The sequence below is a fragment of the Mauremys reevesii genome, linkage group 21 (genome assembly GCF_016161935.1).
Source record: "Mauremys reevesii isolate NIE-2019 linkage group 21, ASM1616193v1, whole genome shotgun sequence".
Lineage (NCBI taxonomy): Eukaryota > Metazoa > Chordata > Testudines > Geoemydidae > Mauremys > Mauremys reevesii.
This window is the reverse complement of record NC_052643.1, coordinates 22,982,224-22,997,239: the sequence shown is the minus strand read 5'-3', so window position 1 is coordinate 22,997,239 and position 15,016 is coordinate 22,982,224. Positions and strand designations below refer to the sequence as shown.

The following is a 15,016-nucleotide window of genomic DNA, read 5'->3' as shown; positions in this document are numbered from 1 at the left end:
TCAACCTTTTTGATACCAGGCACTGGCTTGCTGCCTTCCTAAACTGTGTCAGGGAGATCTCAGGGACTGGCGCCAGTCCGCGAACCGGTCATTGAGAAGCACTGAGAGGCTCAGTCCACTGTTCCACTGGCCGTGTGGGGGTTACACTAGTAGCTGTAAGTGTACAAGCTAGCCCGTGTGGGTGAAGAAGGTGAAATAGCTGTTGTTCATTTGATCTCATCTGCTATCAGTTTCAGAGGAAAATAAATGGAACAGTAAGAATTGTTTTTCTTTTTGGGTCAGGGCCAGATCCTGGGAGAGGCTCTGCCTTCTGAAGGGTGCTGAGCACCCTCAGGGCCCAGTGAAGTCAATAATAGTTGAGTGGCTCAGGTCCTTGCATGTTTAAATCTAGTTTTAAATAATGAGTATGAGTTAACAGAAGCAGCTAGGGCTCTGATGGCTTTCGAATTGCTGAAAGTCATATTTTCAGGCACAGAAATTTGCTCTGTCTCTGCAGAGGTGAGCGGATTTTGAGTACTAGAGTAGAATCTGCATGTAGGTAGAACTGGTGGGACCTTGCAAATTATTTCTAGATGAGATTTTTAATCAACTGGATCTCTACTTAAGAAAGTTTGTTAAATGAACTTGTACATGATCACATATACAAAAGTCTTAAATTGATGAGAAAAATCATTAGTACCAAAATGTTGTTACTGCCCATTAACATCTGGTGTCATCGCACCAAGGTTTATGGTGTTCCTGGGAGTGACTAAACAGTGGGTATTTTAACTAATAACTTTCTGCAACATAGATTTATTTGGCTTCGTAAATCAGTTAAGCTTTATTTGTCACTACACTCGCCTTCAGTTCAGGGCAGATATAGGTACTTAGCAGTAACTAGTATAAATCTAGTTAAAGATGTATATTAAGATATATATGTAAATTTAGTGTGGAAGATGGGCAGTTTGTCTCTTCACCTTGCAGCCACGGTTGTAAATTCTGTAAACGTGAGAACTTTGATAAACTGCTAATAACTTTGAGAATGCTGCAATTCATGCTCAATGTTTAGAACAGGGGTAGGCAACCTATGGCATGCGTGCCGAAGGCAAGCTGATTTTCAGTGGCACTCACACTGCCTAGGTCCTGGCCACTGGTCTGGGGGGCTCTGCATTTTAATTTAATTTTAAATGAAGTTTCTTAAACATTTAAAAAACCTTATTTATTTTACATACAACAATAGTTTAGTTATATATTTTAGACTTATAGAAAGAGACCTTCTAAAAACCTTAAAATGTATTACTGGCACGCGAAACCTTAAATCAGAGTGAATCAATGAAGACTCGGCACAGCACTTCTGAAAGGTTGCCGATCCCTGGTTTAGAAGATGTGCTGGTTTCTTTAATTGCAAAATACATGTCTGGAGAAGCATACACCTAGCTGGGTTAACAGGCTCTGAGGCATTCAGGTGGGAGTATGCGCAACTTCCATACGTTCCCTTGAAAATTCCAGCCTCCGACACTATTTGAGGAGCCCGGCACAAGTGTAAATACCTACCTTAGTGTAGGGTAGGTACATTTATCATGAAGTAATGTAGGGATAGACGTGTATAAATTATTTCTCTGTAGCTTACTTATAAATTAACTGCAGACAGACCAATAAATAACTAATGCGCGCTTCTGTCAATCTGCTAAATGCAACCACACGTCAGTCGTGTCTGTGTCATTTATGGAGAATAGTAGTTTCTCTTTGTTACAGCTCTCTCAACACACTGAGGTCAGGTCAGAGAAAGAGCTGGCTGAAGGGGAAACAGTTCCTAAGCTACAGGAAGCAGCAGATAGTTTGTCCCATTTTAGCCAGAATCCATTCAAAGATCATTTACAAGCTAGATTTGTGTTACCAAGCTGTAGGAGACAAAACTCTAGTTTATGTCCTAGGTTGATGCACTCCAAATATCTGCCTGGGTTAGGGCTTGACGGCGCCGTTGATGTTTTATCCACTATGGTCACTTGACCTTGTGCCCTATTTAAGCTCATTTTATTAAGGTAGCACCCTTAAAAATGCTCTAAAAGCAACCTGCTAAAAGGCCTGGGACAACCTGAGTTTGTGCTGTTGGAACAGAGTTGCGCAGTATGTGATTTGTGTAACTTCAGGTAATGAAGGAAGCTGCTCCAGAACTGAATGTGAGCAGTTCAGAAGCTGAAGAGGAAAGGGAGGAAGCCAAACCAGAGGGGGAACAGGATCCAGATTTTAACCAGGTAAAGATCTAAAAAGCTGCAATTTTGAGTTTCCCTCTAGCAAAGTGTCCAGCTCTGACAATACAGGAATCTTCTTATATTTACTGTTAGCAGTTGAAACCAGAAATATATCAGCTTCTTTATTTTAAGCTTGTTGTTGTAATACTTTCTTAAAATTAAAATTTCCTTACCCTTTTGTTCCATTTGACAAACCAATTGCTCTTTGCTCCTGTGTGTCTAATATGGTTGTGGAGCTAATATTGTTTTGATTAGTTTCCTTGTTAGTACATCTTACGGGATATTGTGAAAATGTTTTAAATGTAAAGCACATTTTAAAGCTCTGTTAGAAGGTGCTCTCCAAGTTCAAGGTTTTATTAAATTACTGAACATGTAGTTTTTGTGAACCCCACAAAAATGGTGGATATTAAGTCATCTTCTTTAAAAGCATTGTAGCCATGTTGTCCCAGTATATCAGTCACGAGGTAAGTGAAGAAGAATTCTGTGTAATTTGAAAGTTTGTACCTTTAACCAACAGAAGTTGATCCAATAAAAGATATTACTTCACTTAACTTACCTTCTTGAAAAGAAACGTAGAACCTAGAGGACTTCATAGTTTTGGAACCTATAAAAATTAGGGCTTAGAATTCTTAAACTTTCCTAGTCCTAGTCTATCTGTCCTAACACTGATGCATTCTCTTCCTGGTACCCATAGAAATACTGAGGTATTACCTTCCAGTGATGGTAACCCCTGACTTTGGCAGAGCCTTCCTTCCTGTACTCTTTGGAGAGAAGTGGTTACTACGACATTAAATATTTAACACACGTTGAAAAGTGGTTCAGTACTCCATGCTGTTTTCGAGTTAAAAATGGAAATGTGGATATCTTTGAGCAAGCCCTTCAGTACTTGCAACCTCTCTGATGCCTGTGTGCGTCAGTTGATTATCACAGATGTACTTTAATGTTTTGTGGCGTCTCTTGCTTAAATAGCTTATTTACAAGGCCACCTGGGCAAGAGGCAGATTGAAAAATTTGCATTATGCATAAATTCAGTAAGCAAACTTCCTGTTTCTGACCCTTGTTCCTAGACTAATGGTGGTGCAAAACGACAGAAGATATCCCACCAGAACTACATTGTTTATCAAAAGCAAGGCATCAGACGGAGCACGCGACACAGAAAAGTCAGAGGGGAAAAGGCATTACTTGTTTCTGCGAACCAGACATTGAAAGAGCTGAAAATACAGGTGAGGAACTTCCTTTGTTCCTAAAAATAGTGTTCTCCTCTGCTGTTGTGTGTGCACGCACACTGGTGACAAGGAAGTAAATCTAGATGTCTTGTACTCCTAGCTATTGCCATTATTTTAGATTTTCCTGTGTAAGAAGGTATAAAAATACTCCAAGATCTGTCATGGTAACTCACAGCCAAATCTTGTTTCCCACTTCATGGATGAGGAAGGCTCTAAATACAGTAGAACTGTCACATTTCTGCACCAGATGGCAGCAGTGCACAAGGGGGCTTTTGCAAAGCACTGCTCATTGGTTCTCTGTGACGACGTAGAAGGGGTGGGGCAGTGGCATCCACAATGATATACTAATCAGTGGCTCCGTTTTGTATGATGTCCTAAGACACATGGTTTTTGACAGTATTATTGGTGTGTTTAGGACTTATATATTTTGCTTTTGCACAAAATCGGTGTGTTTTATTGTGTTGGCACAGATCATGCATGCATTTTCAGTTGCTCCGTTTGACCAGAATTTGTCAATCGATGGGAAGATACTAAATGATGACACTGCAACACTTGGCGCCCTTGGAGTCATTCCAGAGTCAGTCATTTTATTAAAGGTAACGAGAATTGTGGTGGTCTGCTGAAAGGAAATACTGACTGGCAACAGAAATTATATCAATTTAGAATTACACTAATACAATATTGAGATTACACTGTAAAGCATTTGAGTCAGGAAATATTGCAATTTGAACACTCCTCCTAGGATGCATGCATTGTCTTTGATTGGTATCTGAGAAGTTAATATTTTTTCTACAGCTGAAGGTATACGTGTGTAATGAATGTGAAAGCTGCTGTAGCGCATAAGCACAAGGCCATCAGAATTAAAGTTGTGCACTCAACTTTCACACTTAGATTTTTGAGCACTAAACTGTGTAATCTCAGTATAGTTCTTCATACTTATTTCCTGTCCTCCTTTTTGAGGGAAGAAAAATCTTAAATTCTATAAAGAGCTGTTGATGGTGAAGGCTAACTAATGCCTTAACTAGTGTCACTAGTAACCTGTGCACTTGTAAGTTTAACAGGTGCCAGTTGGGCAAAGGACAGCAAGTGCTTCCATATCTGTGCACGTACATGTCTTCGTAAGCATGCAGCACTACAAAGTATAATGGCCCCAGTTGGGATATGCTTAGTTGACTTCAGTGGGACTAAAGCACAGGCTTAAACAGCCCTTCCTAAACAGAGAGACATTACTGAACTGGAGATCCTAAAGCCTCAGAAGTGCTCCCAGTCCTCTTTTTATTGTCCCCCCAACCCCACTGGAAAAACTTCTTTGGCAGCAGATATTTATTTTCTTCTCCAGTCTGTTCAAATGCACATCTGCCAGAGTCTCTTGCTTAGCTAATAGGACTGTTAAACTTCTAGTATTTGTGTTGTTTTACAGTTCTGTGTTTGGTTTGTTTTATAGGCTGATGAACCAATTGCAGATTATGCAGCAATGGATGATGTTATGCAAGGTAACTCTAGAAACATTCTTCTTTGTGAAAACACATTATTACCACTGTACTCTTTCCTGGTTGGTTGCTTTGACAAAAATTATTTATGGTCATGTAGTACTGCATTTGGGACAGAAAATGTTAAGCATAAGAGAGGCTTATTTGTGGAGTTGAAGTCACCGTGTAGAAAGGTAGGAGAAATTAGCAAAAGACAGAAGTATTCTTTCCCTGTAGCCAGCCCCTGAAAGTTGTTGAAGCTTGCAATATGCTATAATTCAGACACTTGATTCTTCTTTTAGAAGTCATTTTGTCATTAGAGGTTTCTGATGTGGTATCTTTCCTTTTCAGTTTGTATGCCTGAAGAAGGATTTAAAGGTAAGACACTTATTTCTTCTCCATTTATTTGAACGTACCTTAATTTCATCTTGAGTGTGTGTAATCTTCTTTCTTGCTTTCTCACTTACAGGGACTGGTCTTCTTGGACACTAATGTTTTTTTATAACCTCTGGCAGCAGAGAAATGACCAGAAAGGAAGAGGATTTTGACATGGTCGGGCATTAAAGCAAAGGTGGATATAGGACTAAACAGTTGCTTGACTCTTCCAGAAGGCAGAAACCCATTCTGAAATGACTGCCCCAAATGCCTTATGTCAAAGCAGATTGCACTGAAGAGACATCCTGACTTCAAGAGAGCGTTTCAGATTTTATATTTAATAAAACAGAAGTAAAAGTATAGTAGCAGTAACAATATATCATGTTTACAGACAAATTTCTAGCTGAGGAAGGGAGAGGCATTCTATTGTTTCCTTGCTCTGATTTCATACCACAGTCATCTGTCCATAAAGAAATAGTATTACAGTAGATCAAAAACATCTTGATCTGTCCTAAAGTAACTCTTTAGAGATAAACCTGCTTACAGATATCCTGTCTTTGATCCACTCTTACTCTTTCAGTACAGCATGGAAGTAAATAATTTGTTAATTGTGAAGAATGACTAGCTTTTTCAGACTTCATATATGTACCCCAAAATGTAAACTGTGGCTTGCCTGTGAAAGCCTTCCATCAATGGCTCTTCAGCACAGAGATAAGGGGGATAAGGAACTGCCCTCTCTGCTGTCTCTGGAGGCTCTATCACACACCCATCCTTTTGCAGTTTCACTTTCAAACTTGAAGATGATCCTAACTTTAATAATCACATGGTCTTTCTCTGTGAAATGTGTTTTTAGAAATGTTGGATATTTTAACAACTTTTGATAACATCTTCTCCAGTATGCTACTGCCAAGAGCCAGAAATCCATTTCCACTCTACTGATCAATTCAGGAATGTTGAATTAATCTTCACTAGAACATCAGAATCAGAGATACTGAAGGGGGTGAGGTGTCATACTTGGGGCACATTTTTCATGTGAAGAGATTTTCCTTTTGCTTTCAGGAATGTGCTGTTTTGTTTTGTTTTTTTTTTTTACCATCTGTAATTCCCAGAAAGGATCTCTTCCTGACCCTATTAAATATTAGCTGGAAATAGCTTACCACTCAAATATTTGAAAGGACGCTGTCAAGGTATCTTTAATAATAAAGTTAAACATTTCCTGGTAGTTTCATGCTCAACTGTGCTCCCTTAGCAAAATAGCCTCTTTCTGAGTTTGGGATTTGGCAGTTGTTTTATTATTGTTTTTAAATTGGCTGTTTAGAGCAAAACTACTGTATTTAACAATCCCATGAGCATTGCAGGCAGATTTAAGGGGTCGGGCATGGAGGGTATATTAAAAACCTGGGCCCGGTAACCTGGATAGTGTTCTTTTTAACATTTACCTTTTATCAGACTAGTTATAGCGCTCCTTCAGACAATGATTAACCTTTGTTCTTTTTCTCTGTACTGTTTTAATCCATCTTTTTCCTCCCTCCCTCCGAAACCATTTAGGGAAGGTGGTAGGGAATTCAGGCAGCAGGTCTGGACCAGTGAGAGTGGCAAAACAATTGATATAAAGTATCCTATTTGGAGCAGTTGTAAGGCCATAAATAATGGCTTGGAAATGATTCAGAAAAGGGGACTTAAAACTGAGATTATTTCTAATGTATCTTGATTTTCTACTTCAAGATACAGGGTTTGGATCCAATAAAAGGGCTGGATCTTAGAGAGATGAAACAGTGCAGCTGAGCAATTTATTCTTTCCCAAGGTAAAGACTTCAGTAAAAGTTCAATATGCTATTGTTAGTGCTTGATTAAGCAACTCTACTTCCCTTGAAAACAGGCTTGTTTGCCTGAAAGAGATTTTATTCTTTTTAGACTGAAGCACTCACTCATGTACATAGCCCCTGGAAATTTGATATTTTTTTCAATTTGCTGGTTTTTTGGGAGGGTGGGGGGTCATTTTGTTTATTAATTTTGTTTTTTTGTTACTAGAGTCTCTTCCTTGAGATTACAATGTTCCAAAACTAAGTCTCTTAAACTTCACAGGGAAGAACTGTAAACCATGATGTATAAGTAGACACAATTACAGAGGTAATGTATAGATGTACCTAATGGCCTTGGTATTGCTGTATCTTACAGCTGTGCAGGGGAAACAGGTACAAGATGTGTTCAAAGGCACATTAACCGTTTTGTCTGTATTTGCAAACATATTGGACTAAAATTGTCATTTGAGCTGTTGAAGCCTTATTAAAGTGCATACACATGGTCTATCTTCTCGTATTTTAATGTATTGCATAAAGCATTTTTTACATTAATTGGTTCAGGTATCTTCTGTAAAATTTGTATCTTCTTGTTCTAGCATTTCTGAGAATTCCACAGTTTGAAACTTTTTTTTCCTGTGAGTTGAATGTGCCATAAAGTGGGGAGTTGACAGTTTGATGGCAGGATCAATAGATAACTTTCCTACTGGCTTTATTTTAGTAGTAGAGTAAAAAAAAAAAAAAACAAGTTTCCCGTGGGTCTCAGGACATTTAAACTGTAGCAGAACAATAGTACAGATTCCTCTAGTAAGGAGCACTATACGTGTAAACACTTACGCGCAGTCCAAATTGATTTTCTGATTTGTTGACTATTCACCATTCCCAAATTAATATCAGAGACCGCAGCTTAAATTGAATAATCTTGTTCAGATACTTAGGCAAATGGATCTCATCTACCATTAGTTGTATTGCAGAGGCAAAGTTAAGGAGGCACAGAAACATTCCTGTAGTACTAAATACTTCATAGTTGTGAAAGAAGCCATGCTGAGTGAATCCAGAAGACAAGTCAGCTCAGTTTAAGTTTTTTATTAGATAATGGGCTTCACATACACAAATTAGACTCCACGTCCAGAAACTACTACACCAGAATGACTAGCTTTGCATATGGTGATGTTTGAGAAACCATAAAGACATAAAAACATCAGTAAAACTAGTCTTTCCTCACTCTAGGTCATGTGATCTCTTCGACTATAGCTTACCGAGTTAGTGGCTCAAGACGACTTCTTTGTGTAGTGTAAACTTTGGCAGCTGTTCTTCTGCAGAAGTGAAAATAACTGATACAGCAATTGTCCTTCATGACAGAGGTGTTTCTGTGTCAAGGAAAGATACACTTAATGCAGGCCAGAACAAACCCCACTTCAGTCCAGACAGCTGTAGTTTAGAGCATTTCACCTTCTGTGTGAGATTCTAAACCAACTGGATGCTCTGTTATGTACCAAGAAAAATGGCCATAGAGATGGAGTGATCTAGTGTCTCTATTGTGTTTCTTGTAACGGTGTCTTGGGATGTCTCCCCTCTGCAGGGAGACAGTATTTCTCCTAGTCTTACCCCACTGCAATGCTTCACAGGATATCCCTATGGACTTCTAGGACTCCAGTGGATCACTACCCATTACCGGTGGGCAGAGTAAAGAAGCTGAGCCCTCAACAAGAGGTGGTATTATTGGTGCAATGTTAGCAGCAGTCCCGTGGCCTGCTGTAGAGTGGGATCTCCTGTCAGGCTCACAACACACTTTGCTGCTATTTCTTAGTGTTGGGGGCTGATGGTGGGGTGAAGGTGTTGATAAGTTTGTGGAAAATGCATATAAAAGAGCTGGGGCTATGTGCAAAGACGTGGGGTTACTTTTGTGAGTCAGCAAAATGTTTTAAAACAACCTGCTGCCTGCAATACAAAATAATGGCAACAAAAACATCAGCATGAAATGTCAGGGCTCCACTTCAAATCCCATCCTGGGTATCCTGGTGCTACTGGTGATGGGGGCAGGAAAACTCTCTTACTGGCTCTACTCAGTGCGACACATTGGCCCATGTTTACTGTGTGATCTCTGGGCTTCTGGTGATACTGTTCCAGTGCACTTGTGCCTGCATATTGGCTGATTCTAGTGCTGAGCTCTGGCCTCCCACCAGTTGCCTTTATAGATGCACCTTTGGATTTCTCTCCCCAGCCTCACAATCAATTTGAGCCTGATCCGTAAACTGCCCACTTCTAATATATAAACAACAGATCTACCATTGATGATCTCGTATAGTAAGCACATTTGTACTTTCCATATGTCAGGTAGAAAAGGGGGGCTATATCTGAATGGGAAGTGGCAGAAGGAGGGTTTAAAATATTTTAATTTAATGAATGTGTGATGGCTTTTGAAGTGAATGTGGGATCTATTGCCCTATTGCACTTCCCATCCCAGTCCTGGGTTACCACTTCTGAAAAAGCCGTTGCTGCTTGCATTTCCCATTGTGGATCATGCTTCCACAGCTTTCAAATACTTACCAATCCCCTCCACCACTGCCTCACCTGTACACACCTGAGCCTGGACTCCTGTGCACGGTTAACTAGCCACTTGCTTGGGCCCTGTGGAAAGGCTGCCAGGAACAGCTGAGCAGATCCTTGGGCTAGGTCCCTCTTCCTCACCCTCGCAGAAGCACCCACATAAAAGCAGTGGGATGCTAATGAGACCTGCAAACTGTAAGACTTCGTTCTCTCCCTCATCTCAGCTAGCTCCGTTTAGTTGGATCACTTTCTAAAGAAACCTCTGAGACAGGCTTTACCCATGTGTTCCCCCCTTTTTACAAGATTATGATAAATTTTGTACAGCATATGCTTTGTGAGGTATCATTTGAAAACTCATAATTCACTTATTATTATCCTGGAAAAATACATGTGGCAACATTGTTTGTAAAATCATAATGTTCCAAGTTTTTAAACTAAAGGCTGGGGGAAAGCTGACAGGTGCAGATGAGCACATGGTTTGGACAGAGGCATCCCTTAGGGGAGGATCTATTAATGGAGATTCTTTGTCTTAGTAAGGATGAGAGGATGGAAGATGATAAAATACAGGCAGGATCTGATAAACAGTCAAATGAAAGAGTCTCATTCAATTACATCATGTAATGTCAGACAGCTGAAAAGTGACAAGTTTTTAAGTGCTTATATACAAATGCTAGAAGTCTAAATAAGAAGATGGGTGAACTAGAGTGCCTCATATTAAATGAGGATATAATAGGCATCACAGAAACTTGGTGGAATGAGGATAATCAATAATTCTTTGAGTACTTGTTCACGTCCATGCCACATTAGGTGTGCGCGCACTGTGTGCACAAGTGTTGGAAACTTTTTCCCTTAGCCGCTCCCGGCGGAGCCCCCGCCAGAGTGGCACGACTGCGCCATGCATATATACCCACACTGGCCCGACCCCCTCCAGTTCCTTCTTACTGTCTGTGGCGGCGTTGGAACAACCTCTTGCTCTCGTAAGAGAAGCAATCCCTTAGCCTTAGAGTTGCATAGCTGTTATCAGTTAGTTAGCATTTCATTGTTGTTGGACACTTAATAGATTAGGTGCTTGGAGGGTTCCAGCACCTGCCCCGGGCCGTGGGGCATGCCACAGTCCCAAGGATTTAAGGCTTGCGCCGCGTGCCGCAAGCCTGTGCCGGTTAGTGACCCCCATGACTTCTGTCTACGTTGCCTGGGGGAAGCTCACCAAACAGAGAAGTGTAAGATTTGCAAGGCCTTTAAGCCAAGAACAAAAAAAGAGACTTTTGCTTAAAGCAGTTGTTGATGGAGGCTGCGCTGCAGCCATCGGGCCCAGAACACCCGATGCCAGCCCCAACCTCCTCGGTGCAGAGTGCCCCAGAGTCGTCAAGAGACCCGGTACCGGCCAAGCACCACAAGCCGTCAGCCTCGGAATGCCAAAGTAGGCCCCGGCACCGCTCATGGTCCCCGGTGCAACCCAAGGCAAAACCAAAGGAGGGGCATGGATGCTCCCCACAAAGGAGACCAGCGCCAAATCAGGCCCCGGGTGCCGGGAAGAGCGGGATGGACACTGCACTGACTTTGGCACCGGTGCCACAAGTCCCACCGAGTCCAGCCATAAGTGAACTCAGTGCGGACGGAGGGCTCGAGGGCGTAAAAGATGGTTACTCACCTGTAGTAACTGTTGTTCTTCGAGATGTGTTGCTCCTATCCATTCCAGTTAGGTGTGCGCGCCGCGCGTGCACGGCATCTCGGAACTTTTTTACCCTAGCAACACCGGTGGGCCGGCTGGCGCCCCCTGGAGTGGCGCCGCCATGGCGCGAGTTATATACCCCAGCCGGCCCGTCCGCTCCTCAGTTCCTTCTTGCCGGCTACTCCGACAGTGGGGAAGGAGGGCGGGTCTGGAATGGATAGGAGCAACACATCTCGAAGAACAACAGTTACTACAGGTGAGTAACCGTCTTTTCTTCTTCGAGTGATTGCTCCTATGCATTCCAGTTAGGTGATTCCCAAGCCTTACCTAGGCGGTGGGGTCGGAGTGAGACGTGGCGGAGTATAATACCGCGGAGCTGAAGGCTGCGTCGTCTCGAGACTGCTGCACCAACGCGTAGTGGGAGGCGAAGGTGTGGACCGAAGACCAGGTGGCCGCTCGACAGATGTCCTGGATCGGAACATTGGCCAGGAAGGCAACAGATGAGGCGTGCGCCCTCGTCGAGTGTGCAGTGACGCGGCCTGGTGGTACGCGAGCCAGCTCGTAGCAGGTCCGGATACACGCAGTGACCCAGGAGGAAATCCGCTGGGAGGATATCGGCTCTCCCTTCATGCGGTCAGCAACCGCTACGAACAGCTGGGGCGAACGCCAGAAGGGCTTAGTCTGCTCGATGTAGAAAGCGAGCGCTCTGCGGACGTTGAGGGTATGCAGCTGCTGTTCCCGAGGCGAGGCATGCGGCTTCGGGAAGAACACCGGGAGGAAGATCTCCTGGTTGAGATGGAAAGCTGACATTACCTTCGGGAGGAAGGCCGGATGAGGGCGAAGCTGCACCTTGTCCCCATGGAAGACCGGAAGACCATGTATGGCGGACTAACCGTTAGAGCGCGAAGCTCAGAAACTCGCCTCGCTGATGTAATGGCAACGAGGAAGGCCGTCTTCCAAGAGAGGTAGAGCAGGGAGCACGTGGATAAGGGCTCGAACGGAGGACCCATCAGCTTGGCCAACACGAGGTTCAAATCCCAGGACGGGGCAGGGCGCCGCACCGGCGGGTACAAGCGGTCCAGGCCCTTGAGGAGGCGGGAAACCATCTGGTTCGAGAAAATGGACCGACCTTCCACGGAGGGACGAAAGGCGGATACCGCTGCCAGGTGAACTCTCAAGGAGGAGACCGCCAGACCTTGCTCCTTAAGGTGCCAGAGGTAGTCCAGGATGGTAGGGACCGGGACCAGGAATGGATTAAGACCTCGATGATCACACCAGAGTGCAAACCTCTTCCACTTCGCTAGGTAAGTGGAGCGAGTGGAAGGCTTTCTGCTCTCGAGCAGGACTTGTTGAACCGCTGCAGAACAGCCCCTCTCCCCGTGGGTCAGCCACTCAGGTACCAAGCTGTAAGATGGAGGGACTGCAGGTTCGGATGGCGGAGTCTGCCGAAGTTCTGAGTGATGAGGTCCGGCCACAACGGAAGGGGGATGGGTTCCCGAACGGAGAGCTCGAGCAGCAGGGTGTACCAGTGCTGCCTCGGCCAGGCCGGCGCTACGAGTATGACGTGGGCTCTGTCCCTCCGAAGCTTCAGGAGCACTCGGTGCACGAGCGGGAACGGAGGGAAGGCGTAGAGGAGGCGATCTGTCCAGGGGTAAAGGAAGGCGTCTGACAGGGAGCCTGGCGAGCGACCCTGGTATGAGCAGAACAGGTGGCACTTCCTGTTCTCCCTGGAAGCGAATAGGTCTACTTGGGGGGAAACCCCCACCTCCGGAAGATTGTGTGGACGACATCTGGACGGAGGGACCACTCGTGGGAGAGGAACGACCTGCTGAGATGGTCGGCCAGCGTGTTCTGCACTCCCGGAAGAAAGGATGCTTCCAGGTGAATTGAGTGGGTCACGCAGAAGTCCCACAGGAGCATCGCTTCCTTGCAGAGGAGGGAGGATCGGGCTCCGCCCTGTTTGTTCACGTAGAACATTGCTGTTGTATTGTCCATGAACACCGTCACACAGCGGCCTTGCAGTCGGGTGCAGAAGGTGCGGCAGGTCAGGCGGATCGCTCGCAGCTCGCGGACATTGATGTGCAGGGCGAGCTGCTGGGGCGACCACAGGCCCTGCGTGTGGAGATCGCCCAGGTGGGCCCCCCACCCGAGTGCTGAGGCATCCGTGGTCAGAGTGACGGACGGGCGAGGAGGGTGGAACGGGATTCTGGCGCACACGACCTCCAGGTTGAGCCACCAGTTGAGGGACTCGAGGGTCGTCCTGGCGACCGTGACCACCATGTCGATGGGGTCTCGATGTGGCCGGTACACCGACGCGAGCCATGACTGGAACGGGCGAAGGTGAAGCCGCGCGTACGCGGTGACATACGTGCACGACGCCATGTGGCCCAGGAGGCGGAGGCAGGAGCTACAGACTAGGCACCGAGTGGCTGGGCAGCAGTTCTGAAGGGGTTATAGTGGATGAGAAGCTGGATATGAGTTGACAGTGTGCCCTTGTTGCCAAGAAGGCTAACGACATTTTGGGCTGTATAAGTAGGGGCATTGCCAGCAGATCGAGGGACGTGATCATTCCCCTCTATTCAGCATTGGTGAGGCCTCATCTGGAGTAGTGTGTCCAGTTTTGGGCCCCACACTACAACAAGGATGTGGAAAAATTGGAAAGAGTCCAGCGGAGGGCAACAAAAATGATTAGGGGGCTGGAGCACATGACTTATGAGGAGAAGCTGAGGGAACTGGGATTGCTTAGTCTGCAGAAGAGGAGAATGAGGAGGGATTTGACAGCTGCTTTCAACTACCTGAAAGGGAGTTCCAAAGAGGATGGATCTAGACTATTCTCAGTGGCACCAGATGACAGAACAAGGAGCAATGGTCTCAAGTTGCAGAGGGGAAGGTTTAGGTTGGATATTAGGAAAAACTTTTTCACTAGGAGGATGGTGAAGCACTGGAATGGGTTACCTAGGGAGGTGGTGGAATCTCCATCCTTAAAGGTTTTTAAGGCCTGGCTTGACAAAGCCCTGGCTGGGATGATTTAGTTGGGAATTGGTCCTGCTTTGAGCAGGGGGTTGGGCTAGATGATCTCCTGAGGTCTCTTCTAGGGTGACCCAGATGAGAGGAAGAAAATATCGGGACACATGCGGGTGGGGGTCGCTGGCATAGAAAAAAAAAACCCGGAGTGTGAAATATCGGGACAAATTGTGTCCCAAGCAAACATGGGTTGGGACGTGGGACAAACACCTAACTATCGGGACAGTCTCAATTTTATCGGGACATCTGGTCACCCTAGTCCCTTCCAACCCTGACATTCTATGATTTAAGTGTCCCACCAAAGGCAGCATCGTTACAATGTTCAATCCGTTCACCAGCAGATGGATGGTCCGTGCACACAGCCCCACAGCGGTCCAGGCTCCCTGGCCGGGGATGGGGCCTTGGGGGGAAGAGGAGGGAAGGGGAAGGGTCTGCCCTAGTGAAAAGTAGACGGCCCAGGCCCCCTGTTCTGGTGCCACTGCTGTCCATTGCTTGTGTTTGCCAGTTTTGTGGCTGTTCCCTTCCCGTGGTTTGAATGCCATCTCGGAGCACTTGGGAGTGGGGCAGAGGGAGGGCGGCTTTAGTTTCCCCTGGGCTAGTTATTTGTCAGTTACTAGATTTCCCTGCCCCTCCCCCCCGTCGCTCACCTCCTGGCAGAAGCACTGGACAG

At 45.1% G+C, this 15,016-nt stretch overlaps 1 protein-coding gene across 2 annotated transcripts in view; it reads left to right on the top strand.

Moving 5' to 3' along the window:
* USP48 (ubiquitin specific peptidase 48) overlaps positions 1-7,608 on the top strand; it is a 61,464-nt gene extending 53,856 nt beyond the window's left edge. For both annotated transcript variants that reach the window (XM_039508591.1, XM_039508590.1), the window contains exons 22-27: positions 2,130-2,234; positions 3,299-3,454; positions 3,928-4,053; positions 4,902-4,950; positions 5,278-5,304; positions 5,396-7,608. In XM_039508591.1, coding sequence (XP_039364525.1) covers positions 2,130-2,234; positions 3,299-3,454; positions 3,928-4,053; positions 4,902-4,950; positions 5,278-5,304; positions 5,396-5,418 — 486 coding nt within the window. In that variant the 3' untranslated portion in view covers positions 5,419-7,608. The remainder of the gene's footprint in view (positions 1-2,129; positions 2,235-3,298; positions 3,455-3,927; positions 4,054-4,901; positions 4,951-5,277; positions 5,305-5,395) is intronic.
* The last annotated feature ends 7,408 nt before the right edge of the window (positions 7,609-15,016 follow it).